This window comes from Neovison vison, chromosome 7 (assembly GCF_020171115.1).
Source record: "Neovison vison isolate M4711 chromosome 7, ASM_NN_V1, whole genome shotgun sequence".
Classification (NCBI taxonomy): Eukaryota; Metazoa; Chordata; class Mammalia; order Carnivora; family Mustelidae; genus Neogale; species Neogale vison.
The window spans coordinates 56,334,714-56,359,994 of record NC_058097.1 but is presented as its reverse complement, the minus strand read 5'-3'; the positions used below and the strand labels follow the sequence as shown (position 1 = coordinate 56,359,994).

The following is a 25,281-nucleotide window of genomic DNA, read 5'->3' as shown; positions in this document are numbered from 1 at the left end:
GTCAGAGGCAAAACACATTTCCTTAAAATAAGACTTCAGCGTATTCTTCTCTTTCATACACTGAGACTTTCACAGAGCTGAGGAATAACTAACTATGCTTTTATTCATTGTGGGTTAAGGGGAAAGCAACACTTAGCATGTCAATGATGTTTGGCTACTGGTCTGAGAAAAGTTAGGAAGCCATGAGTAGTGGTGAAATGTGCCTGCTGGTGGGAGTCACACACTGGGGCAGCCATCTTGGAAGCCCTGGGACTCAAAGGAAATTAGGGCATACCCCCATGACAGAGCAGTTCTTTCCCTGTGCTTAAGTGTTATAAACTTTTCCATGCTACTTTATAAGGAGGATGGAGGAGGATGTCCAATGCAATGTTATTTGGGGAGTAGGGGGTAGGGGCAGGTTGGCGGTTCAAGAAAGCCGCGTTGTTCATCACTGGGAAAACTGGATACGGTGAGTTCATACTATAGCCTCCCTGTAGCAGTTACAAGCAGCAAAATCGATGCACACACCGCCACATGGCTGAGTCTTTCCTTTTTTAAAGATTTTTATTTTATTTTACTTGAGGGGGGGCACAAGTGGGGAGTGGCAGAGGGAGAAGGAAGAGAGAATCCCAGGCATACTCCATGCCCAATGGGGAGCCTGTCCCAGGGTTTAATGCCAGGATCCTGAGATCATGACCCAAACTGAAATCAAGTCAGACTCTTAACCGACTAAGCCCCTCAGGTGCCCCCACATGGCTGAGTCTTAAGGCATAGTGCTGAATGGGGAAACAATGCAAAAACTGTAATCTTAAGGGCATCTGGCTGGCTCAGTGGGCAGAGTATGGGACTATTGATCTCAGCGTTGGGAGTTCAAGCCCCATGTTGGGCCTAGAGCTTACTTAAAAACAAAAACCTGCGATCTAGAATATGCTAAAACCTTTACCAGTTAGCAATGTTTGCATGCACAAATTCATGTACATAGAACTCTCAGATTTTTAACCGTGAAACTGCAGTTCAGTAAGGAAAAGAAAGTCTTTTCAATAAATGGAATGGAGTCTGTGGCAAAAATAAGAACCTTGACTGACACTCCGCACTGTACACAGTAATAAATACAGTAAATATCAGCTGGCTTATAAGTCTAAATGTGAAAGGATCAAATAAGACCTTTAGAAGAAAACATCAAAAAATATCACCAGGGGCACCTGGGTGGCTCAGTGGGTTTAGCCTCTGTCTTCGGCTCAGGTCATGGTCTCAGGATCCTGTGATCGAGCCCCACGTCGGGCTCTCCGCTCAGCGGGGAGCCTGCTTCCTGCCCCCTGTCTGCCTGCTTCTCTGCCTACTTGTGATCTCTGTCAAATAAATAAATAAAATCTTAAGAGAAAAAAAAAGGGTTTCCTTAAAAAAAAATCTCTATGACCTTGAAGTAAGCAAAGATTTCTTCAAACACTAAGTGTTAGCCACACAGGAAATAATTACTAATGATTTGATTAGACTATATTTAAATTAAGATATACTGTTCATCGGGGAGCCTGGGTGGCTCAGTCAGTTAAGCCTCTGCCTTCTGTGTCAGGTCATGATCTCAGGGTCCTGGGATCAAGGCCCACATCATCGGGCTCCCTGCTCAGCGGAGAGCCTGGTTTCTCCTCTCCTTCTGCCCCTCCCCCTTCTCGTGCTCTCCCTCTCTCAAATAAATAAGTAAAATCTTAAAAAAAAAAAAAAAGAGAAACACTGCTCATCAAGAGGCAACCTTAAAAGAATAAAAAGACAAGCCACACAGTGGGAGAAAATATTCACAACACATCTATCTGTCAAAGGTCTTGTACCCAGGATATATAAGAACTCCCATAAAACAATGAGAAAAAGGCAGGAAAATTAAAATACAAATAGGCAAATGACTTGACCAGGCACTTCTCAGGAAGCTATCCAAATAGTCAGTAAACATATGAAAAGTGGGGTGCCTGGGTGGCTCAGTGGGTTAAGCCTCTGCCAGGGTCCTGGGCTCTAGCCCTGTATCAGGCTCTCTGCTCAGCAAGGAGCCTGCTTTCTCCTCTTTCTCTGCCTGCCTCTCTGTCTATTTGTGATCTCTGTCTGTCAAATAAATACATAAAATCTTTAAAAACAAAACAAAACTTATGAAAAGCCAGTCAACTTCACTAGTTGTTATTAGTGACCAGGAAAATGTAAATTAAAACCACAATGGAATGCACACCCATCAGAATGGCTAAAATAAAAAAGACTGACCATCCGAAGGGTTGGAGGTACAGTAAGTGAATCCCTCATACACAGCTGGTGGGAATACAAAATGATACAAACCAGCAGTTTCCATTCAAGTTTGATATACACCTACCCTATGACCCAACACTTTCCCTCCTGGGTGGAAATGAAGGCTTACGCCCACCAAAAAGGTACTGTAGTAGAACGTTTAAAGCAGCAACAGTTTGTAATAGTTTGAAATACCGGGAATTACGGGTTTGCAATCGTGTAGCTTAGGAGAACCTTAAAAGAGGAGTAACCCCAATCCTCATCAACCTGTAAATGGATAAACTTTGGCACAGTCACACTGTAGAATACTATACAGCAATGAAAAGGGAGACCCAACAAGGACAGAGAGACACGGTCGAATCTTATCAGCACAGTGGTGAGTGAATGAAGCCAGACACAAAGGGGTACATGCTTTAGGATTCTATTCATATGAAGTTCAAACACCAGCCTAACCAGGGTGTGCTCTTAGAAGTTAGCATAGTGTTTACTCTTGCAATATTGTGAGAGAGGCAACCCGAGGTGGGCTTCCCTGGGGCAGTCATATTCTGTTTCCTTTATCTTGGGATTGGTTACCAGAGGGTGCTCACCTGTGGAAATGCTGGACACTCACAATTTATCTGTCATTTTGTGTGCATGTCATACTTTAATGAACAGTTAAAATATACATATACGTGCACACTAATTAGCAACGCACATTTTGCAAAATCATCAGCATGCAAAGATAATCATTTGCATTAAAACTACCAGAATGGGGGTGCCTGGGTGGCTCAGTGGGTTAAGTCTCTGCCTTCGGCTCAGGTCATGATCTCAGCGTCCTGGGATCGAGTCTCGCATCAGGCTCTCTGCTCAGCGGGGAGCCCGCTTCCTCCTCTCTCACTCTCTCTGCCTGACTCTCTGCCTACTTGTGATCTCTTTCTGTCAAATAAATAAATAAAATCTTTAAAAAAAAAAAAAGCTATCCCAACCGGGGGGGGGGGCGTGCCTGGATGTTTCAGTCGATTAAGTGACTGACTCTTAATTTCAGCTCAGGTCTTCATCTCAGGGTGGTAGGATCGAGCCCCACAGTGGTCTCTGTATTGAGTGTGGAGCCGGCCTGGGGTTCTCTCTCCCTCTCTCTCTGCCCCTCCTCCAACCCCGCTAGAGCACATGCATGCATGTTCTCTCTCTAAAAAAAAACAAATAAAAATAAAAATAAGCAGATAGACTGTTCTTCAAACAAACAAACAAATGATTAGAATGGTTGCCCATAGGGGAGAAGGCATTGGTGTGAGATGTGGGAATAGGGGCTCCTGGCTGGCTCAGTTGGTAGAACCCAAGAGTTTTCATCTTGGGATTTTGAGTTCAAGCCCCACGATGGGCATAGAGGTTCCTTTTTTAAAAATGTTAAAAAGCAAAGAGAGTAAATGAACAGATGAAGAGGAGAGGATCCTCCCATAGACTGATAAAGACAACAAGCCACAAACTGGGGAACATCATTAAGGGAACTCTCTTGAGCATGGGGTCCAGACAATTTTCTCAAACGTGTTCCTACAAAAGCATGTTATTCAGGACTCTGCTCAAAGGTTTGGACTTGTGGTCTGAATAGAGAAAAAGCAGGAGAGAAAAACTATAAGGAAACGGATGCAAAAGAAAATGCACCCTAACGATCTATGTCACAATGTCAGGATTTTGAGCGGCAACATCATTTAAACAGCATAAACAGCATCCTGAGGTTACTTTAAGCTGAATCTTTTTTTTAAAGATTTTATTGATTGGGGCACCTGGATGGCTCAGTGGGTTAAAGCCTCTGCCTTTGGCTCAGGTCATGATCTCAGGGTCCTGGGATAGAGCCCTGCACCAGGCTCTCTGCTCATCAGGGAGCCTGCTCCCCCAACCCCCGCCTGCCTCTCTGCCTACGTGATCTCTGTCTGTCAAATAAATCAATAAAATCTTTTTTTAAAAAAAATTTTATTGATTTATTTGAGAAAGAGTGAGCACGGGCTGGGTGAAGAGACAGGGGGAGAGAGAGAAGCAGACTCCCTGTCGAGCAGGGAGTCCGATAAAGGGCTCAATCCCAGGACCCTGGGATCATGAACTGAGCTGAAGGCAGACAGTTAACAACTGAGCCACCCAGGCGCTCCAAGCTGACTGTTAACTGATTTTGCACTTTGGTTCTGGAGTCCAGTATAACATGTTTTAGTTTTAGAGAACTGTAGGCATGAGAGACAGAAACAGAGTTGTGGGTTTGTTGCATTTAGGAAAATTATAGATATAATAATTTAAGTAGACACAGGGAATGTATGAGAATTTTTTTTCTTACAGGGAACCAATTATTTCCCTGGACTAAATGTTTATCTGTCTGTGGTATTTGGCACTGATATTCTTCTCAGATGCGAAGAGTCCTTGATCCCCACATTACCACATCCCACCTCTGCTTAAACTCTTACCATAGCTCCACAGTGCCCTCATACCCTGCATGGTGGCTTATAGGGTCCTCAGGCTCTGACTCCCACTGCCTCCTTTCTCACTGTCATTTCCTCATTACTTCAATCTAGCCACTCCCAAGTTTTGAAGGTCTTACATATGCTGTTCCTCTGCCTGGAATACTCTTCCACTCTCCACCCCAGGGTTCACTATTATTCATCCTTTTGGGGCTCATCTTCAGTACCTCCTCCTCCACGAAGCCCTCTGGCTTCCTCCAGGGCAGTCCCCTGGACTGAAGCAGGGGTGTCATCTGTGCTTTCCCTTCCCAGACCATCCAGGTCCTGACCACTCAGGGTCATCACTCTCTGGCTGGATCTAACTCTCTCTGTGGCCTGGGAGCCCTAGGGGCTGGCTCAGTCACCATCATGTCCCTCATATTGTCCAACACAGGTCAGGCACAGAGCAGGCACTGAATAAATATTTTGTGGATGAGATCATAGTTTTTAAGGCTCAAAGAGTCTGATACTATGATTTTTTTTTAGATTTTTATTTATTTTATTTGACAGATAGAGATCACAAGTAGGCAGAGGCAGGCAGAGAGGGAGGAAGGGAAGCAGACTCCCTGCTGAGCAGAGAGCCCAATGTGGGGCTTGATCCCAGGACCCTGGGATCATGACCTGAGCCGAAGGCAAAGGCATTAACCCACTGAGCCACACAGACTCCCTGTCTGATACTATGATTTTAAGTTTCTGAAAATACATTTTATACCATTCTAGTTTCTCAATCAGAGGAAGCTGGCAATCTGTGAATTAATATTAGCTCAGACTTTGTGGCACATACAGATTTTTTTTTTCAATTGGGAAGTTCTGGATAAACATCACAGCTAGCAATCTGGGGCCCACGTTTCCCCATGGCTGGTGCTGGTGTTCAGGGCACTGCTTTCCAGCTGACCATGATCCCCAGTCTACTCTTTCATTCCTGTCACCTGTTTCCCAGATGCCCTTGGGTTGGACATCACTGTTCAAAATCTTATAATTATGAAGTTCCAAGAATCTTAGTAGCAAAGATCCCATGATTGTCAAATGTTGAGTTACTAAAATTCTTGAGATTCTCAGGGAACTGATTCCGACCTTAGGGTTTTCAGATTTCATGATTACTACAATCTATAGTTTCTGTTTCTAACATTCTGCATTCCTGAGATAACAAAGGTCCCAAGGGTCTAGTATTTTAAAGGCTTAAGGCTAATGATTATGAAGTTACATGTCTCTGAAGGTTCTCGGGGTCTTTGCTCATAGTTTTGTTTTGTTTTTAATATTTATTTATTTTAAATATTTTATTTATTTATTTGTCAGAGAGAGCGCATGGGTTGGGGGAGTGGCAGGCAGAGAGAAACAGACTCCTCACTGAGCAGGGAGCCCAATACGGCAGGGCTCCATCCCAGTTCCCTGGGATCATGACCTGAGTCGAAGGCAGATACTTAACCTCATTTCTAAAGGCCTCAAGTTGGAAAAATCCCTGAGCATGACATTCTAAGGTCCAAAAATCTAGTATTTCGGCATCTTGAGATTCTAAGGAAGTATGCTTATAAAATCCCACATTTCTGAACTCTACTTTTCTAAGGTTCTAAGGCAGCCCTGCCCCAGCCAGTATCCACCAGCCACATGTGGCTATTTAAATTTAAATTAATTAAAACGAAATACAATTAAAAACTCGGTCCCTCAAGAAGCACTGGCCATACTTCAAGTGCTTACAGCCACAAGTACTAGTGGTTAGTGGTTCATGTATTGGACATCACAGATAGAGAACGTTTTCCTCTCACCAAGGAACGTTCCATTCGTTGGACGCTGCTAGTCTAGAGATTCACATGCAAAGGGTCGGTGACTCTCTTTCCCATCCTCCAGGCCACCAAGGTTCTTGACCGAGGAGGTACCCAGACACCAGCCCAGCAGCCTTTTCCCCTCCCTTCTCCCTCTCACCCAGCCCTCCTCCAGGTACCTGCCAAGGCCTTGATCCGGGAGCACTCAAAGAGCGATGCGGCCGCTGTGGAGGCTGCTGGTTGCTCCCGCTCCCAGCCCCGATCAGGACTCTCCCAGCGGGCTGCAGGGTTGTTGTTGTTGGGGGCCGGGAGGCCCTCCATGTTGTCCACTTCCCCTGGAACCTGCGCCATTGGGGAAGGTGAGGCCTGGGGAGGAGCAGAGGCGCATTAGGCTAGAAACAGAGCCTGAGCTCAGAAGTCCTGCTTCTAACAGTTTCCCTGTCGTTCCTCAGACTACTACTGACAGTCGCTTTCACCCAGGCCACTTCTCAGGGCGGTGGCAAAGCACCCAGCTTAGCACCCAGCGTAGGGTAGGGGCTCAGCAAACTGTCCCTGCGTTATCGTTAGAACGACGACACTGTTATCAGTAGAACTCTTCAATGCAGTAAGAACAAGAATTAACATTTATCGAGCATTTGTGCTGTCCCCAGGACTTTATATGCATTATCTTATTTAATTCCCTAAAGATAGGCTAGTCTTTGGCCTATTTTAGAGAGGAGGTCGCAAAGCTAGTGGGTAGCCAGAGTTCAAATGTAGGTAGTGTGATCAAATGATTGCATTAAACAGCCCCAATTTTTCATCCCTATAACCTTGTCCTTTGCCGTATAACTCCTGACCGTTCTTCTACTGTAGGAATGGGGAAATCGGAGGAGTGTCCCCTGAAAACCTTGACTCTGGGTTTGGCCCCATGACTATCTTTGATCAACAGGATTAGGGAGAAGTGCCAGCGAATTCTGAGCCTAAAACTCAGGAGACCATATGTTTTTGTTTGTGCTTGATTGTGAGGGTGAGGAAAACATTGTTGGCATAGTCCCGGTCTAAGGGCCCAGTCACTAAAGCCAAGGCCAGCTACAGCCACCAACACCGCTCCCAACACCACATCCCACACACAAGCATAAGGCCAGCTGAGCCCAGAAAAACTGGCCAGCTGAGCCCAGCCTAAGTCACTGACCTCAGACTTGATGGTTAAATAAACGCTCAGTGTTTTAAGACACTGAGTTTGGGGGTGGTTCCTTAGGCAGCATTATTGTGGCAACAGCAAGCTGACATATTGTCGGATCCAGAGCTAGGCTCTAGAACACTGCCAGATTGCAAATATGAAATTTAAGGGGGTGGAGGCATCAGATACATCTCCTCCTCCCTCCAGGCTCCCTGATTCCAAAACTAAGAAAGGAGGGAATGGCAGGGAGATCACTGTCCTTCTCAAAAACTCAGACATTTGACAGCTCATATTGTAGGAAAGCAAGGTCCAGGTCTTGGTTAGGGTAGTGGAGGTTGTCCCTTTTGGTGGACACTGCAAAATCCCCTGTTATTCTTCTCTTCTTCCATGGAAAGCTGTAAGTTGGCGCATGGCTGCTACTTACCACCTGTGTGACCTTGGCCAGTCACTTCCTCTCTCTAGGCCTCAGTTTGTTCATCTGTAAAATGGTAATGGTAACAGTGCCCATTTCCTAGGGATGTTTGTAGATGAAATGAGTTAATAATGCAGGGAACATGGTATCTGGTTCATGCAAGCCCTTGATACATGGTCCTTGCTATTATTATTCCTCTGGTCACATATCTTGGCAAACCAAAGTGCCTGTGTTGGAGTCAGACAGACATGAGTTCAAGCCCTGCTTTATTTCCGTTTTAACTTGGTCTCTCTGCCTCAGTTTCTCTCCCTGTTAAAACAGCTGTTTCCTCGGTGGAGGATACTTGGGGATGGGGAGGTACTTAACACTTGGTGAGCTGTCAGCTCCAGGAAGAGCCCTAGCCATTACCCGATTGAATGGAGAAGGAAGGGAGGAGAGGGAGATGGGGGAGGTGGAGAGAGGTGTCCTGCGGCCCCAGCAAAGGCTGGAGGCTGGGGGTGGGGGAAAAAAAAAATATATATATATATATATATCGATTTTATATATATATAAAATCGATGTTTTAACCCTTCCAAGGCCGTGTCTCTCTCTCCCTGCAGTCTAGTCACTGCTAGCAAGGAGGGGGCCTGGGAAGGACAAGGCCCGGGTGGAAGACCCACGCATGGCGCGGAGACTGGCTGGGCTGAGGCGTGCGGGTGCATTCTGCCCTGGACCCGTCCCCTCCTCCAGCCGGGGAGGGGGGGGGACCCTAGGGGCTCAGGCTATGCCCACAGCGCGCGGGGGAGGGATGCTAGGCAGGTGGGGAGATGCAGCAGGGAGGGGCTATCACCCCAGGCCGCTCACCTGGGCCCGCAGCCGCGGGTGCCGCTGTATCCGCTGCTCGCAGAGCCCGACCGCCCTCCCTTTCGGTGTCCGGGGCCCGGCCCGGCCCGGCTCCGCTCGGCCCCGCCGGCCCCGCGGCTCGACCAGATCCGCATGCGCCGCCGCCGCCGCTGCCGCGCCTCCCCCGCTCGCGCGGCCGCCGCGCTCGGCGCGCCCCCGGGACCCCCTCCCGCCCGCGGTCCCCCGCCGCCTCGGCCGCCTGCAGCGCTGGCCCACGCGCGGTCACACACCGAGTCACAGCACTCGCGGGGCCAGAGGTAGCGTCACCCACAGCCACGCACCCTCAAGGGGTCACACACTCCCACACTGGCACACACACAGGGTCACATACAGCGTCGCAAACTCGATCCACAGCTCCACACTCACACAGTATCACCCCCTACGGACGGGTCACACAGAGTCAAACATTCAAACTCAGACGCAGTCACACACTCATATGGGGTCCCACGCTGGCACAGTGCCCAACAGCCTCACACATAGTGACACACTCGAATAGTGCCGTCACCACCCACGCTGTGTCACACAAGCACGCAAATGTCATAGACTGTCGCACACTGCCATGGGGTCACAAGCAGTCATAAGCAGGTCACACACAGCTTCGCAATCACACAGTGTCACACACATTTTTACACACTCAAACTTGTCACACCAGTCACACACGTGTCACACATCCGGTAACTGTCACACACTCATATGTCATGCAGTCACAAGAAGTCACAAATAGCATCACAAGAACGGTTAACACCCACAGTCACACACTCAATTAGGGTCACGGTCACACATCCCAACATGACACATGGGGTGTCATACACTGTCACTGTCTAACAGTCACACACTCCCATAAAACACATCTCACACATGTCCCACACCAAATCCCCCAGCTTCTTGGATGCATACAGCATCACAGACACGGTGTCATCCGCAGTGGCACCACAAGGTCACAAAAGAACATCATGAAGGCTTGCCACACATGTTGTCACATGCGGTTTCAAAATGTAACATAGTGCTACACACAGAGGTTGGCACAGGGTGTCACCCACAAACTTGCTCTCCCTTGGGGCTACTCACAGTCCCAGAGTCACACGGGCACATATACACACAGTTACAGGGGCACACCCTCCCTCCCTCACTTTCTTCCCTTGCAGCTTCCAGAAAGCCTTTGGGCACAGTGCGAACCCCAGGTCAGCGTCAGGCCCTAGGAGAGGGGGCGTGAGCCAGGCGAGGCCGGTGGGCGGAGCCCGAGTTTCGCCCCGCCTCCGGCTGGAGCGCAGAGGCGGGGCACCGGGTCCACCCACGCTCCTCCCAGTTGGCCAGATACGGCCACGCCTCCCAGTCTAAGTGACAGGCGGAGAGAACGGTGCGGGGCGGCATGCAGAGGCGCGCAGCCTACTATGTCCCGCCCGCCGCGTTCTGCCTGGCTAGAGGCGTGGCCTGTTTGGCCCAGAGGCAAGCTGAGGCGTGGCCTTCTGTCCCTGTCCCGCCCCCCCTCTCCCGCCTGAGAAGGACTGAGAGGGCGGCCAGGCAGCCAGTAGGTTCCCGGTTCCCGCGCGTCGTGCAACTCCGTGGCCTCGCACCCCCACGACTCCGCAGAATGGCCGTCAAGAAGATTGCCATCTTCGGCGCCACGGGCAGGACCGGGCTCACCACGCTGGCGCAGGCGGTGCAAGCAGGCATGAGCTGGGGTGGGCGGGGTATGTCAGCGGGGTGCACGTGCAGCGCATTAGGAAGGGGCCTCTTGAGGCTGGTTGGGCCATCAGTGCTTTGGTTTGTGACCTAGGGGCAAAGCAGGTGGCGACGGGGACAGAAGTGGGGGACGCTGTGAGATCCAATTTTATGTGAGTCCAAGGACTAGGAATTGGCCCTGGGAGGCAAGGGGGGACTCCTGTGATAGGTTTAAATACAGTGCTCTTAGGAAATGTGGTGGTTGTTAGCACACCCAGGGAAGACTTCCTCAGCCAGGAAGCGGCTTGCCTTCCAGCGCCTACCGATCTTCCCCAGTGTTAAATCCTCACCGCCCTCAGAACGAGTATCACTTCACTTGACAGAGGAGAAAACTGAGGCCCAGAGAGTGGCTTGCCCAATATCAGACCGCTCGAAAGTGCTGGTGCTGGGATTTGAACCCAGCCTGTGCTCTTAACTGCCAACAAAAGTCGACGGGCTCCTGGCCGGGGCACCAAGGCTGGAAGTGGAGACTTCTGGGGGCGGGGGCGGTTGCTGGGAGCCCCTAATGGAAAAAGCATAGCAGAGACATAGGTGAAGACTTGGGCTCTGGTCGTGGGAAAGTGGGTGAGAGCTGGAAATTCACAGTTGTCTCAAGAAAAGGGATAAGCACCTCGCAGCCTCCCTGCCTCCACCATCCAGACTTCACCAACCCCCAGTGGGGCCTGGGACTTACAGATATAGGGCCCCACCCTTGCTGGTCTCAGTGACTCTGAAGATATTAGCTATCTGGGTGCCCCAAAGGGGTGGAGGCTGCTATGATGTCTCATAGCCCAGCCCACCCTTTGCACACTCTGCCTGAGAGTTCCTTGTCAGGCAGGCCCACTGCTCACCCCTTTTCCAAAAAGACCTAGTGAGGATCTTGATTTGTGGGGAGGGTGGAAAGAAATTTGTGGATAAGCATTTCTGGGGGAGGAAGTAAGAGGGAGAAGTTTAGAGGTGCTGAGTCACCATGAGGATCTGGATTCCCATGTGACTCCCTTACCCTTAATCCTGAATTCCATGAACTGCGTTTGTCCGCCCTGCTGGGCACAATTGGGACTGCACCCCCAGGCAATTGAGAGCTGAGGCCTGGGGGAGGCCCTGCCTTCTCACTGTGGCTCTGACAAGTCTCTTCAGAGCCACAGTGAACCCCTGAGCCTCACTGTCCTCATCAGAAAAAGAAGAGCTTGACTGAATTGGGACTTTATTTACCTCAGTGATTCTATGACGCTCGTTCTAGCCTGCCCGCATGCCAATCCCAGCTCTAACACTTACTACCTACATAGTCAAATGCCTTATCACCTGTGTGCCTGGATAACTGGAAAGTGGGAATAAAACTAGTAGCGCTTGCTCCCGGGTGCTTGAAGTGATTAAATGAGATAATATATGGGAAATGTGCAGAACCGTGTTCAGTATATAGTTGGTGCTCAGAGGGATATGAGCAGGAGGGGACTTCAGTAAGCCTTCTATAGGCTAAATGAATTCATAATCATGTGAACCCGGCTTAGTTGCCTAAAATTGCTTCAATTTCTCCATCTTCAAAATGGGCAGTTAATACCTTTTAGGGTTGTTGCAGTCTGGTGCTTTTCAAACTGTGGGTGATAGCGAGTTCTGAAATATACTTAGTTGGTCATAAAGATGTCAGAGTGTATCGCATGTTGAATATTGGTGTTATGAACCTTCTTTCAGTTACCTATGCATGGATTTGTATATACTGGGTTAGGCTTTGAAATTCATTTTGTACTGAGGGTTGAGATCAAAAAAGCCTAAAAGGGGAATGATCTCTGTAATGTACTCTCAGATCGTTAGGAAAAAAAAATGTGTGTTTATGTATAAATGTATTTATATATATATACATATACAATCATGTATGTTATATATTATACACACACACAGAAAGATAAAGCAAAAGCAAGCATGAGAATTGAGGTCTTGCAACTTCCCTAGGTGTCTAAATTTATTTCAAAATAAAAAATTAAGAGAAAAATATCAAGTAAGGGATTTGTTAAAAAAAAAAAAAAGAAGAAGAAGAAAAAGATGAAGAAGAAGGAAGAAGTTTGGAAGTACCATCCAAATACTCTGTTTTCTAAAGGGTAAAAATCTGTAAATTCTAAAACACTGCTGTTTGGTATGGTGGCCGCTAATCACATGTGGCTATTGAAATTTTCATTTAAATGTGGGTTGTGCTAAGAAAATTTTTTGGGAAAAAAAATACAATTCATCCATAGAAAGAGCTTAGCACAGCACTTGGCCGGTAAGAGGTTCTCCATAAATGTCACTAATCAGCAAAAATAGAACATTAATGGGCACCCTTGTACTGAGCCTGTGTCCAAGTTCTCACTCTCCAGGAGGACATTTTTCTCCCCCAGAATACCTGGAATTTACTAGGGTCCATTTTAACCATTGGTAGTTAACCAATGCCTACATTGGCTCCCTGATATGTATGAGTACAGCACAGGTTTTGTGTCATTCCCTTAAGAAAGGTGGTCACACAGGATGGGGACACTGGGATTTATCGTTTTCACGCTAGAGGGGAGACTGGGGTCCAATCAGGGAAGGTGTTTCCTGTGATTCCTCAGCTAGTAAGTGGCAGAGTTGGAACCCAGGTCCATAGGGCAGTAAAGCCTGCACTTTTGTGTTTATCAAACCCCAGGGAGATGGTGGCAAATATGACGATGTCCCCAGAACTGCAGGGCCATTGATTTACTCCAGGGCAGCGTAAGTGACAGAGGACACCCAAGTAGCCAGCGGCCCCAGGGAAAGGAGAAGGGTGCATGAGGCAGAGGGGGCAGCACGTGCAAAGGCCAGGAAGCAGGAAACAACATGATGGATTTGGGGAACTGAAAGAGGTGCAGTGGGTGAAGAGGGCAGTGGGTCCAGGGCAGGCTGAAGAGGAGAGGACAGACCCCGAGGGACTGGAAGGCTGTTGTGAGGAGCATAGACTTTATCTCAGGGTGCTGTGGGGAGGGGCATCATGGGAGGGAGGGATATGAGCAGGAGAGGACTTCAGTGTAACTGTGGAAAGCTCTGCCTGGCTGCCATGTGGAATATGGATGGGAGGGGGTGAGACAGGGGCCAGGAACACAGGGAGGCCTAGACCAGGACAGGAAATAAAATTCTTGTTTTTTTTTTTTTTTAAGGGTTTATTTATTTTTTTGACAGAGAGAGAGCGTGCACAAGCAGGGCGAGCAGCAGAGAGAGGGAGAATCAGGCTCCCGCTGAGCAGGGACCCTGACACAGGACTCGATCCCAGGACTCTGAGATCATGACCTGAGCTGAAAGCAGACTCTTAACTGACTGAGCCACCCAGGCCCCCAGGAAATAGCATTCTGAGATGATTAAAAATTGTGGGAACAGCCAGCACCTACAGATCACTCATTCCTGTGCCAGGCACTCCCCTAAACTTTTCATTTGTCTTAGCTTCATACTTTTATTTTTTTTGAACATTTTATTTATTTGAGGGGCGCCTAGATGGCTCATTGGGTTAAAGCCTCTGCCTTCGGCTCAGGTCATGATCCCAGGGTTCTGGGATCGAGCCCCGCAACGGGCTCTCTGCTCAGCGGGGAGCCTGCTTCCCCCGCCCCTCTGCCTGCCTCTCTGCCTACTTGTGATCTATGTCTGTCAAATAAATAAATAAAATATTTTTTTAAAGATTTTATTTATTTGACAGAGAGAGAAATCACAAGTAGGTAGAGAGGCAGGCAGAGAGAGAGGGGGGAGGAAGCAGGCTCCCTGTGGAGCAGAGAGCCCGACGTGTGGCTTGATCCCAGGACCTTGGGATCATGACCTGAGCTGCAGGCAGAGGCCTTAACCCACTGAGCCACCCAGGCGCCCCAATAAAATATTTTTTTAAAAAGATTTTATTTATTTGAGAAAGAAAGAGAATGAGAGAGAGAGAGCATGAAACGGGAGAGGGTCAGAGGGAGAAGCAGACTCCCTACCCAGTAGGGAGCCCGATGCGGGACTCAGTCCCGGGACTCCAGGACCATGACCTGAGCTGAAGAGGGCAGCTACTTAACCAACTGAGCCACCCAGGTGCCCAAGTTTCATACTTTTATAACAGCTTTGTTTTGTTTAGATTTCCTTCATATCCCATATAATTCACCCACTTGAAGTATACAACTTAGTGCTTTCTGGCCTAATCACAGAGTTGTGCAGACATCATCCCAATTAATTTAGAACATTTTCATCACCCCCAAAAGAAATACCTAGAAGTCACCACCACCCTCCATTTTTCTTCTAAACCTCTCCCCCAGCTGTGGGCGACTACTCATCTACTTTCTGTTTGTATGGATTTGCTTGTTCTGGATGTTCCGAATAAATGGAATCCTACACAGGGATTTCTGGATGGCTCAGTTGGTTAAGCGGCTGCCTTCGGCGTGGGTCATGATCCCAGCATCCTGGGATCGAGTCCCACATCAGGCTCCTTGCTCAGCAGGGAGCTTGCTTCTCCCTCTGCCTGCCGCTCTCCCTGCCTGTGCTTGCTCTCTCTCTGACGAATAAATAAAAATAAAATCTTTAAATGGAATCCTACACTATCTGGCTCTTTGGGCCTGGCTTCTTTCACTTAGCAAAAAAAAACATTTTTTCAAGGTGTATCTATGTTGTAGCATGTGTCAGTATGTCCTTTCTTTCCATCATTGGATACTGTTATGTACATTGTATGGATAGACCATATTTTATTTATCCATGTGGTTGAGGGACATTTCCACTTGGGCTATTGTGAATAATGCCTCTGTGGACTTTGACCTACTAATTTTTATGTGGACATATGTCTTCAGTTCCCTTGGGCATATACCTAGGAGTGGAAAGGCTGAGTCATCTGGTAACTCCATGTATTTTTGTTGTTGTTTTTGAAGATTTTATTTATTTACTTGACAGAGAGAGAGAGATATCACAAGTAAGCAGAGAGGCAGGCGGCGGGAAGCAGGCTCCCCGCTGAGCAGAGAGCCCAATGCTGAGCTCCATCCCAGGACCCTGAGATCATGACCTGAGCTGAAGGCAGAGGCTTTAATCCACTGAGCCACCCAGCTGCCCCAGATAACTCCACTTTTATTCTTTAGAGGAACTACCAGACTTTTTCAAAGTAGCTGCATCATCAGCACACCCATAAGTAGTGTATGAGGGCTTCAATTTCTCATTGTGCACCAATATTTAATGTCTGTCTTTGTTATTACCCATTCTAGTGGGTCTGGAGTTGTCTCAGTGGTTTTGATTTGCATTTCTTTGATGACCAGTGATGTCGAGTGTCTTTCCGCATATTTATTGGCCATTTGTGTATCTTCCATGGAGAAGTCTCTATTTGGATATTTTGCCCAATTTTTAATTGGGTTGTTTATTTTTTTATTTCTGAGGTGTAGAAATTCTTTATATATCTTAAATACAAGTTCCTTATCAGATGTATGACTTGCAAAAGTTTCCTCCCATTCTTTGGATTATCTTTTCGCTTTTTTGACGGTGTCCTTGAAGCACACAAGTTTTTAATTTTGATGATGTCAGTGTGTCTGTGTTTTCTTTTGTGGCTTGTGTTTTTCATGTCATAGCTAGGAAACTATTGCCTGATCCAAAGTCACAAAGATTTACAGCTGTGTTTGTTTGTTTTTTTCCCTAAGATTTTTTTTATGGTTTTAGCTCTTACATTTAGGTCTGTGGTCATTTTGAGTTAATTTTCATATATGGTGTGAGGTAGGGATCTGACTTCATTATTTTTACAGATGGATATCCAGTTGCCCCAGCATCATTTAAAAGATTGGGGCGCCTGGGTGGTTCAGTGGGTTAAAGCCTCTGCCTTTGGCTCAGGTCATGATCCTGGGGTCCTGGGATCAAGCCCCGCATCGGGCTCTCTGCACAGCAGGGAGACTGCTTTCTCCTTTCTCTGCCTGCCTCTCTGCCTACTTGTGACCTCTCTCTCTGTGTGTCAAGTAAATAAATAAAATCTTTAAAAAAAGAAAACCAAAGACAAGACTATTCTTTCACCCCTTGAATTGTCCCGGCACACTTGCCAAAAATCACCTGATCATGTTAAGCCTTTTGATACATTATTTAAATCTACATTAACCCTGTAAGGTAGAGACTATTATTAGTTTGGCTTTACAAATGAAGGCCCTAAGGCCAAGAGAGGCTAAGTGACTTGCCCCTTGTCACAGCTAGCTAGTGGTGGGGCTGCAGTTCCAACCCAGGGTTACTTTGAGCGTTAAATGAATTAATATATGTGAAAAGTTGTATAAATATTATCCTTATTATCATCACCTTTGCCCCAGAGTGTTCAAATCTCCCATCATTTTTTGTTATTTATTTATTTATTTTAAACATGTTGGATTTTTTCTTTTTTTATTATTTTTTAAGACTTTATTTATTTATTTGACAGAGAGAGAGAAAGCACAAGTAGGCAGAGCGGCAGTAGAGGGTGAGGGAGAAGCAGGCTCCTCACTGAGCAGAGAGCCCCATGCAGGGCTTGATCCCAGGACTTTGGGATCATGACCAGAGCTGAAGGCAGACGCTTAACCAACTGAGCCACCCAGGGGCCCCTTCGCTGCATTTCTGTTTCAAATATGCACAAGACATCCTCTTCCCAGTGTCCAGTGATGTTTAGCACATGGTGGACCTCTCAGTGGTAGTAGTAATACCTGTTTTCTTACATGCCGCTTTTCTATAAACTCTCACTAGGGTTATGGGCAGGTCTGTGAGGAGGTCAAAGGCCTTCGTCAAATAGGTTACAGGGTTGGGCAGCGAGGTCTGCGGTGAGGTGCGAGCATCGGCACTGGGGCTTGGGGTCCCTGTCCTTGTCCCAGCTGTCCGGCATGGTGGCAGCAGCGCAGGGGGGCTCTGCTATCCCACATGCAACCCTTTCCCATCATTTGTTTTTAAGAAATACATGAGGACTCGGGGCATCTAGATGGCTCAATGGGTTAAAGCCTCTGCCTTCGACTCAGGTCATGATCCCAGGGTCCTGGGATCGAGCCCCGAATCGCCCTGCATTGGGCTCTCTGCTCAGCAGGGAGCCTGCTTCCCTTCCTCTCTCTCTTTCTCTGCCTGCTTCTCTGCCTACTTGTGATCTCTCTCTGTCAAATAAATAAAGATTTAAAAATCTTTTTAAAAAGAGAAAAAGAAAAAGAAATACATGAGGACAGAAGTGGAACAATGTTGTTTTTCCTTTTCTCATTTTCCAAATAATGAATGAATCCTCTCACAGCTGTCCTGATGACCCATGATGTTTCCTGGTTACTATCATTAGGAACTCACAGATTTTTTTTTTAAGATTTTATTTATTTATTTGACAGATCACAAGTAGGCAGAGAGGCAGGTAGAGAGAGAGAGAGAGAGGAGGAAGCAGGCTCCCTGCTAAGCAGAGAGCCCGATGTGGGGCTCGATCCCAGGACCCTGGGATCATGACCTGAGCCGAAGGCAGAGGCTTTAACCCACTGAGCCACCCAGGCACCCCAGAACTCACAGATTTTTAAGTACTTCATGTGTTTCAGTTCTTTGTGGTCCATATTTGTTTGGATAAATCATATTGTCCCTGATTTTTCCAGTGAGCTATCTCAGTCAGCTCAGGCACCTGTAACAAAATACCATAGACTGGTGACTTTAACGATAGACATTTATTTCTCATAGTTTTGGAGACTGAGAAGTCCAAGATAAGGTATCAATAGATCTGGCTTCTGGTGAGGACCCTCTTCCAGGATTCCAGACAGCTGTCCTCTTGCTGTGCCTCACCTGTTGAACAGAGAGTGCTGGTCTCTCTTCCACTTTCTTTTTATTTATTTATTTTATTTTCTTTCTTTCTTTTTTTTTCTTTAAGATTTTATTTTGGGGCACCTGGGTGGCTCACTCGGCTGGCTAAGCATCTGCCTTCGGCTCAGGTCATGATCCCAGGTCCTAAGATCGAGTCCCGCATTGGGCTCCTTGCTCAGTGGGAGCCTGCTGCTCCCTCTGCTTGCTGTTCCTCCTGCTTGTGCACTCTGACTCTTGTCAAATAAATAAAATCTTTAAAAAATATATAAACATAGAGTTACTCAAAATTCTTTGGGAGGGGACATACCAAGATGGTATGTCCATCTTAATGACCACTTAGACTGAGCCCAGACCTTCAGAAGTAAGCCTAGAGGACCAATTGCATCACTGGGCAACCTTTGGGCAACTCATATTTTCCTCCATACCTCAGTTTCCTCCAGGACCAAGGACAGGGGGCATAGACCAGTGGGATGCCAGGCTTTAACCCTGTAGTTGCTGGAGAATGGAGCAGTCTGGGAGTGTTGGGGGAGGCCCTTGGAGGCAGGTTGTTTACAAACTGGCATGAAGTTACTGCAGCCTCACAGGGGGTCTGGGGGGTGATTTGGGGTTCATGGCACCCTCTAGGACCCAGCTCCTGGAGCCTGGGGGTGCCAGCCCACAAGCCTACTGACATGCCTTTCTGTCCTTCTTTGCCCACAGGTTATGAGGTGACAGTGCTGGTGCGGGACACCTCCAGGCTGCCCCCAGAGGGGCCCCAGCCGGCCCACGTGGTAGTGGGTGATGTTCTGCATGCGGCCGATGTAGACAAGACTGTGGCTGGGCAGGATGCCGTCATCGTGCTGCTGGGCACCCGCAATGACCTCAGTACTGGGCCCCCCCTCTGCCCACGGCCCACCCCTCGGCCTCGGCCCCCAGCACCACCCCCGCCCCCGGCCCCACCCCTGCCACCCCTGCCACCACCGCCGCCTGCTAGTGACAGCCACTCTCTGTTCCCTCTAAGGTCCTACCACAGTTATGTCCGAGGGCGCCCGGAACATTGTGGCGGCCATGAAGGCCCATGGCGTGGACAAGGTCGTGGCGTGCACCTCGGGTGGGTGGCGGGGTCATAGGGATGGGACTGAAGGGTTGGGCAGGGCAGGTCCTAGACAGGCAGCCAAAGGCTTCTGCAAGGTGGCATTGGAGCCATCCCAAGTTACTCTGCATTTATTGAGCACTAGCTGTGTATGAACCTTGCTGGGTGATGCTGGGGACACAGTGGTGACCAGTACATCCCCGGACTCTGTACTCCTGGGTCTCATAGGTGGGAAGGAAGTGGTGAACAGCCCCATTGCCGCACAGTGATAGGCCCCAGAAGTCAGGGCCAAGATGGAGCAATACAGGCAGAGGGAAAAGGGCCAGAACAGGAGAAACCCTGAGGTGGCCCCTGACCCAGCCCGGGAGGAGGGCAGGGAGAGCCTCCTGCAGGAAAGGACAGAGCCTGGCTTACACAGACCAGATATGTCCTCTCACAGAGTTCCCCCATTTATGAGGAGAGGGACATTAAACAAACTATAGAAATGATCCCTGAAAGTATAGTCTTGAAAGGGACATTAAACAAATGCTTACCTAAAATCGTCCAAAGGACAGAGTTCATAACAGGGACAGCTAAAGTGAACAGCATTTACTGAGCACTGACCGTGTGCTAGGCACCATCTGAGGCCTTAGGGACGAATGCCACTTAATCCTCACCAAATTCTGAGTATCTATGCTCACAGAGGCACATGCTAGGTGCTCAGTTAACAGAAGGAGTTCTTATGCCCTGTTGTATGGAAGGTGGAGGAAGCCCAGGGAGGCCCACCAGCTGTGCTGAGTTCATACAGCTCATGGCTGGCTGTGTCTCCAAGGTCTCCGTGCCTTGCCCCTGGGTTTCATCCTCCCCAGGAAGGGAAGCGACCTGGGGGGGTGGGGGGAGGGATCAGTAGGTGCAAAGGCTCTGAGGTGGGACCATGGCGGGGCAGAGTATGTGAAAGGGAGTGTTGGGTAGGCAGACCAGGAAGAAGGCAGATAGGTAACTGGACAGGAACAGGTAGGGAGAGAAGTGGTCAGCCCTTGGGTGGCCATCAGGAAGCCAGGAGGCTGGGCCAAATGCAAGGCTGTGGAGAGCCCCTGTAGGGTTTTGTCCTGGCCTAAGGCTGGCAGGCTGTGTGGCCTGGGCAGTCTGTGTTCAAGCTTTGGCTCACCATGCCCTGTGTTCCCTCCACCCCAGCCTTCCTTCTGTGGGACCCAACCAAGGTGCCCCCACGACTGCAGGATGTGACCGATGACCATATCCGGATGCACAAGGTGCTGCAGGAATCGGGCCTGAAGTACGTGGCTGTGATGCCACCACATATAGGTGAGTAGGACTGGGACCTGGTGGCAGGGTTGCCACCAACTCACCCCCTCCTGTCTGCAGGGGAGGTCCGCCAGGGCTTCCCCAGCCATTCTAAAATTGCAGACCTTCCCCTTACACTTTCTTTTCTTTGTCTTGCTTGCTTTTGTCTCCTTTCTGACACCTTTTTGCCTCACTCTGTTGAACCAACCACCCCAAGTTCAGAAATGTAAAACAGCACTTATTTATTATTATTATTATTATTATTTGAAGTGAGTTACTGGGGCTAGCCCATCTTCAAGGGAAGGGGACTTCCCTTTCACCACACAGAGCATATTATTCCTTTCTTTCTTTTTTTTTTTTTTTAAGATTTTATTTATTTATTTATTTATTTGTTTGACAGAGAGAGTGCGCACAAGTGGGCAGAGCAGCAGGCAGAGAGAGAGGAGCAGACTCCCCGCTGAGCAGGGAGCTGGATGCGAGGCTTGATTCTAGGACCCTGGGATCATGACCTGAGCCGAAGGCAGACGCTTAACTACTGAGCCACCCAGGCACCCCATATCATTCCTTTACTTATTTAGTGTGTGCCTCTATCACTAGGATGTTAACTCTTTGAAGGCAGGGATTTTGTTTAATTTCAATCACAGCTGTTCCCACTACCCAGAACAGGGCTCAGCATATAATAGACACTCAGTAAATACTTGTCTGAAGAACTAATCCAGAGGAACCATACTTCCCAGTGGCGTTGTGGAAAGGATCAAAAACTATATCTACTATACCTACATTCTCTTTTCCTCTCCCAGGTCTGGAATCCTCCTTGAGAGACACACAGAGTCAGACTCAGGGAGACATTCATTCATTTACTCATTCATTTCACAGATGTCTCTTGCATACAGAGTGTGTGCCCTTGTGACACAGTCACAACATGAGCAGGGGGCAGCAGAGAGAGGGAGAAGCAGACTCCCTGCTGAGCAGGGCACCTGACACAGGGCTCCATCCCAGGACCTCTAGATCATTACCTGAGCTGAAGGCAGGTACTTAACCTGCTTAGCCACCCAGACGTCCCTGCTTTGAGCAGTTCTACTTTGCCTTCTGCCTCCTGGGACCCCTGACAGGAGGAGGCCTGCATACCTTCTAGACAGTCAAATAAAGTTCAGTGTTTAGGTTCAGTTCAGGGCCCTCCTGGGACCAGAATCCTAAGCTTTGACTCAGCGGCAGTGGTGAGGCTACAGGGTGAAGCTGGGTTAAAATCCCAGCCCCGGCACCAGGTGGACCTCAGGCCCATGGCCTCTGGCCTTGGTTTTGTCGTCTCTGAACAGAGTACGTATTACAGAGTGCCTGTGCATATCTTGACCTCCCGGGTTTGAAAGTGAAACCCAAAGACATCAGCCTAAAAGTATTGAACACATAGTATCATTCTAAAAAAAGGGAAGGGGGTACATATATCTATTTAAATATATATATGTTTAAAAAGGGGGTATATATGTATAAATATATACATATTTTAAACTTTTTTTCTGGAAAAAAAAAAGAAATTTTAAAAAATTAAAACAAAATTTTTTTCTGGCTGAACCATTTGAGAGTAAGGTCCAGACCTTGTCACACTCCACTCCTAGGACATCAGTAGGCATTTCCCAAGAAGAAAAGTCTTTGGGAATGACCCTGTGTACCATTAGTGCACCAAGGGAATGGATCTGAACTCTTATCATATCATTTAGTGTCCATGCCATAGTCAATATTCAGATTTTTCAGGGGCCTGGGTGGCTCAGCAGATTAAGTCTCTGCCTTCAGTTCAGGTCATGATCTCAGAGTCCTGGGATCAAGCCCCACATCGGGCTCTCTGCTCAGCAGGGAGCCTGCCTCCCCCTCTCTCTCTCTGCCTGCCTCTGCCTACTTGTGATCTCTCTCTGTGTCAAATAAATAAATAAAATCTTAAAAAAAGTTTTTCAGATTTCTCCAACCGTCAAGAAATATTGGAATGCCTGCGTGGCTCAGTTGGAAGAGCTGCAACTCTTGATCTTGGGGTTGTGGGCTCAAGCCCCACATTGGGGCATAGATTACTTATCTGCACGCACATTGGGTGCAGATATTACTTAAAAGTAAAATCCTTAAAAAATGTAAAAATATCTATATACTTCGGTGTTCCCTCCCTACAAAATCAGGATCCAACCAAGGATCGTGGGTGTGCTATGCCACCTTGAATCTGGAACAATCCTCCATCTCTTTTTTGAAATATGTCTCATTAAATTAACCAAGCCAGGTATCTTTCTAAATATCCCATGTTCTGGATTTCTCTGCTTGTTTTCTCTCAGGCTCAGATTAAACATTGTTGGCAGGAATGCCACTTGAAAGAGGGTGTGCGTTTTTTCGTGCACATGGTTCCAGGTTGCCCCTGCACCGGTAGGCTGAGTTCAGTCCCTCAGTTAAGTTGGACACTGTCAGAGTTTCTTAACTATCATAGTGGAGCCAACAGATGCCCTCCTAACGGCCAGGTTCTGCCTCCAGATGTAAGGACCCAGAGCAAATCTAGCCTTTACCACTGGGAAGTCACCCTTTGCAAGCCTGGGGTTGACTTTCTCTCCTGCGTATTCAGTTTACTCATGGGTAGCATTGAGTTAACCGTTCCTAGCCTAGTCCCTGCTTTATTTCTCTCCTTGTAACATATTGTCTATTTTACTCTCTTATTTGTTGACTTTTCCCAGGGAACCTCTGCATGCAAAGGGCAGGGGCTCTTGTATGTTTTGTCCCTTGCTGGTTGCTCAACACCTAACTCCTTATAGGCCATCAGTAAGGATTTGTCGAATGAATGAAGTAAGGGGTATAGACTGGCGTCCTCCATGTTTGTAAGGGTTTCATACATTATTGACTCTTACACCTTCTGGGCTGGGGATGCCGTTAGCACCCAGGAGTGATCATGTGCTGTGGGGAGGGGAAAAGACATGGGCTTCACCCATCCCGTGTCCTTACCTTGCAGGAGACCAGCCGCTGACAGGGGCCTACACCGTGACCCTGGATGGACGAGGGCCCTCCAGGGTCATCTCCAAACACGACTTGGGCCACTTCATGCTGAGCTGCCTCACCACCGATAAGTACGACGGGCACAACACCTACCCCTCCCACCAGTATGACTAGGGCTATGACACTGTCTGGGAGGACAGCATTCTGGGAAATGGAGAACAGAGGAAAGGAGTAAATAAACCTTGAGCCAACAGCTTCAAATTATTCTACAAGAACCAACTCTTGTGACTCTTCCTCTGTCTGGCTTTGTGTGGGTGATTCGGGGTCTCTGTCTGCCTCTGGGGAAAGTTTTCATTCATGTATGTCTGGCCCCGTGCTAGAGACCACATGAGGATTGTGAAGACCCAGGGGTGACCTGAGCTTCACAGATTTCACAGTCCAGGGAGGAAGACACCGGGCCTGCGAAGTGACAACCCAGAGAGGCTACAGCTCTGAAGGAGGAAGCCCAGATGGCTGAGAGAACTATTTGACCAAGCTTGTGGAGCAAAGAAGTTAATAATACTCCTCCACTCAGAGGGGAGAAGTGGTCGGCCCCAAGAGGCTGTTACATGGGAGCTATACCAGGCAGAATCATTATAAAAAGGTTGAGCTTTATTCTGAGGTTCTGTGTAAGGAATGGAGCAGGAGAGAGGTGGGGAGGGGTCACAGTCAAATTTTTGTTTTATAAAGCTGCCCTTGGCTGCTGGGTCAAGGGATACCAAGACGGAGGCCTTGAGCCGGACAGGAGAGTGGGTGTGAGTGGAGTGGACAGTCCATGATGGGTGTGGGGGTAGAGATGGAGGAAGAAGCAAAGAGCTAGAACCTGGAGACAGGGTTACAGTGGGGCCACTCTAACATGAAGGGGAGTGCAGGGGGTGCTGGAAAAGGGGCAGGTTTGGGAGGGGGAAGAATGACTTTGATATCTACTGTCCCCTGCCCTTGTTCCCCAGAGGCACCTTTCCCACCTCTGAGTGAGCCACTCCTCCCTCCCTACCTCCAGCCTCCCCCACCCCTACCTACCCACCCAACACCTTTTCCTTTCCCCTCCAAAAAAAAAAAAAAAATCCATTCCATTCCTATATTGTTTCTGCAAGCAGCAGGATGACTGGTTGACAAATTCCAACCGATGAGAACTGGTCTGAAGAGCCTTAAACCTCCCCCCTCCTCTTGGTGAAACTTGTGGGGGTGGGGCACGACTGGTTCAGGCCTTTGGGGCCTGGTTTAGGTTTTGCTGTTTTTTGTTTTGTTTTGTTTTGTTTTGTTTTATGCCCTCTTGCTCTTTATGTCATATTGGGCATTTACAAAACTTCACTCGGTGCCTTCCTTGTGTCCAGCCATGTGCTAGGTAACGCTATGGACCAAGTCCCGGTTGGTACCAGCCCTCCCGGGGGGGGGGGGGGGGGGCGCAGTCCCAACCGCGAGTGCACACAGGGCCAGGAATGGGAGGCATGGGCAGAGGGGTCAGGGCCAGGACAGGGGAAGCCCAGGACACTAATGCAGCCCATAGTGGTACTTCACCCGTTCTGGAGCGTCAAGGGAGAACTGAAGGTGTATTTTTAGGATGGGGAAACAAGTTTAAAGATCCA

General features: G+C 48.3%; 2 protein-coding genes and 1 pseudogene across 3 annotated transcripts in view; 1 reads left to right on the top strand and 2 right to left on the bottom strand.

The window, feature by feature from the left end:
- The window catches only part of SPTBN4 (spectrin beta, non-erythrocytic 4), a 71,483-nt gene extending 62,561 nt beyond the window's left edge, over positions 1–8,922 (bottom strand). Inside the window, exons 1-3 of the mRNA XM_044257322.1 lie at positions 8,875–8,922; positions 8,044–8,130; positions 6,640–6,826 (exon numbers count right to left, since the gene is read on the bottom strand). Of these exons, the coding sequence (XP_044113257.1) occupies positions 6,640–6,811 (172 nt within the window). The 5' untranslated portion in view covers positions 6,812–6,826; positions 8,044–8,130; positions 8,875–8,922. The remainder of the gene's footprint in view (positions 1–6,639; positions 6,827–8,043; positions 8,131–8,874) is intronic.
- A 1,473-nt stretch (positions 8,923–10,395) lies between these two features.
- On the top strand, positions 10,396–23,931 carry BLVRB (biliverdin reductase B). Of its 2 annotated transcripts, none has more exons than XM_044257321.1 (5): positions 10,396–10,583; positions 19,048–19,212; positions 19,349–19,438; positions 20,594–20,722; positions 23,673–23,931. In XM_044257321.1, exons 1-5 carry the CDS (start codon positions 10,505–10,507, stop codon positions 23,828–23,830), a joined length of 621 nt encoding a protein of 206 aa, XP_044113256.1. In that variant the 5' UTR covers positions 10,396–10,504; the 3' UTR covers positions 23,831–23,931. The 2 variants fall into 2 exon arrangements, with proteins under 2 accessions (XP_044113256.1, XP_044113254.1); XM_044257319.1 differs by having other exon boundaries at positions 10,396–10,604.
- On the bottom strand, positions 19,819–19,927 carry LOC122914682 (annotated as a pseudogene).
- Positions 23,932–25,281: the final 1,350 nt, after the last annotated feature.

Bases quoted from the DNA above. Each gene is read 5' to 3' on its own strand.
- BLVRB (XM_044257319.1), top strand. From the start codon at position 10,505: ATGGCCGTCAAGAAGATTGCCATCTTCGGCGCCACGGGCAGGACCGGG. The intron at 10,605-19,047 runs GTATGTCAGCGG...CTTTGCCCACAG, and splicing joins CATGAGCTGGGGTGGGCGGG to GTTATGAGGTGACAGTGCTG. The intron at 20,723-23,672 runs GTGAGTAGGACT...CTTACCTTGCAG, and splicing joins TGTGATGCCACCACATATAG to GAGACCAGCCGCTGACAGGG.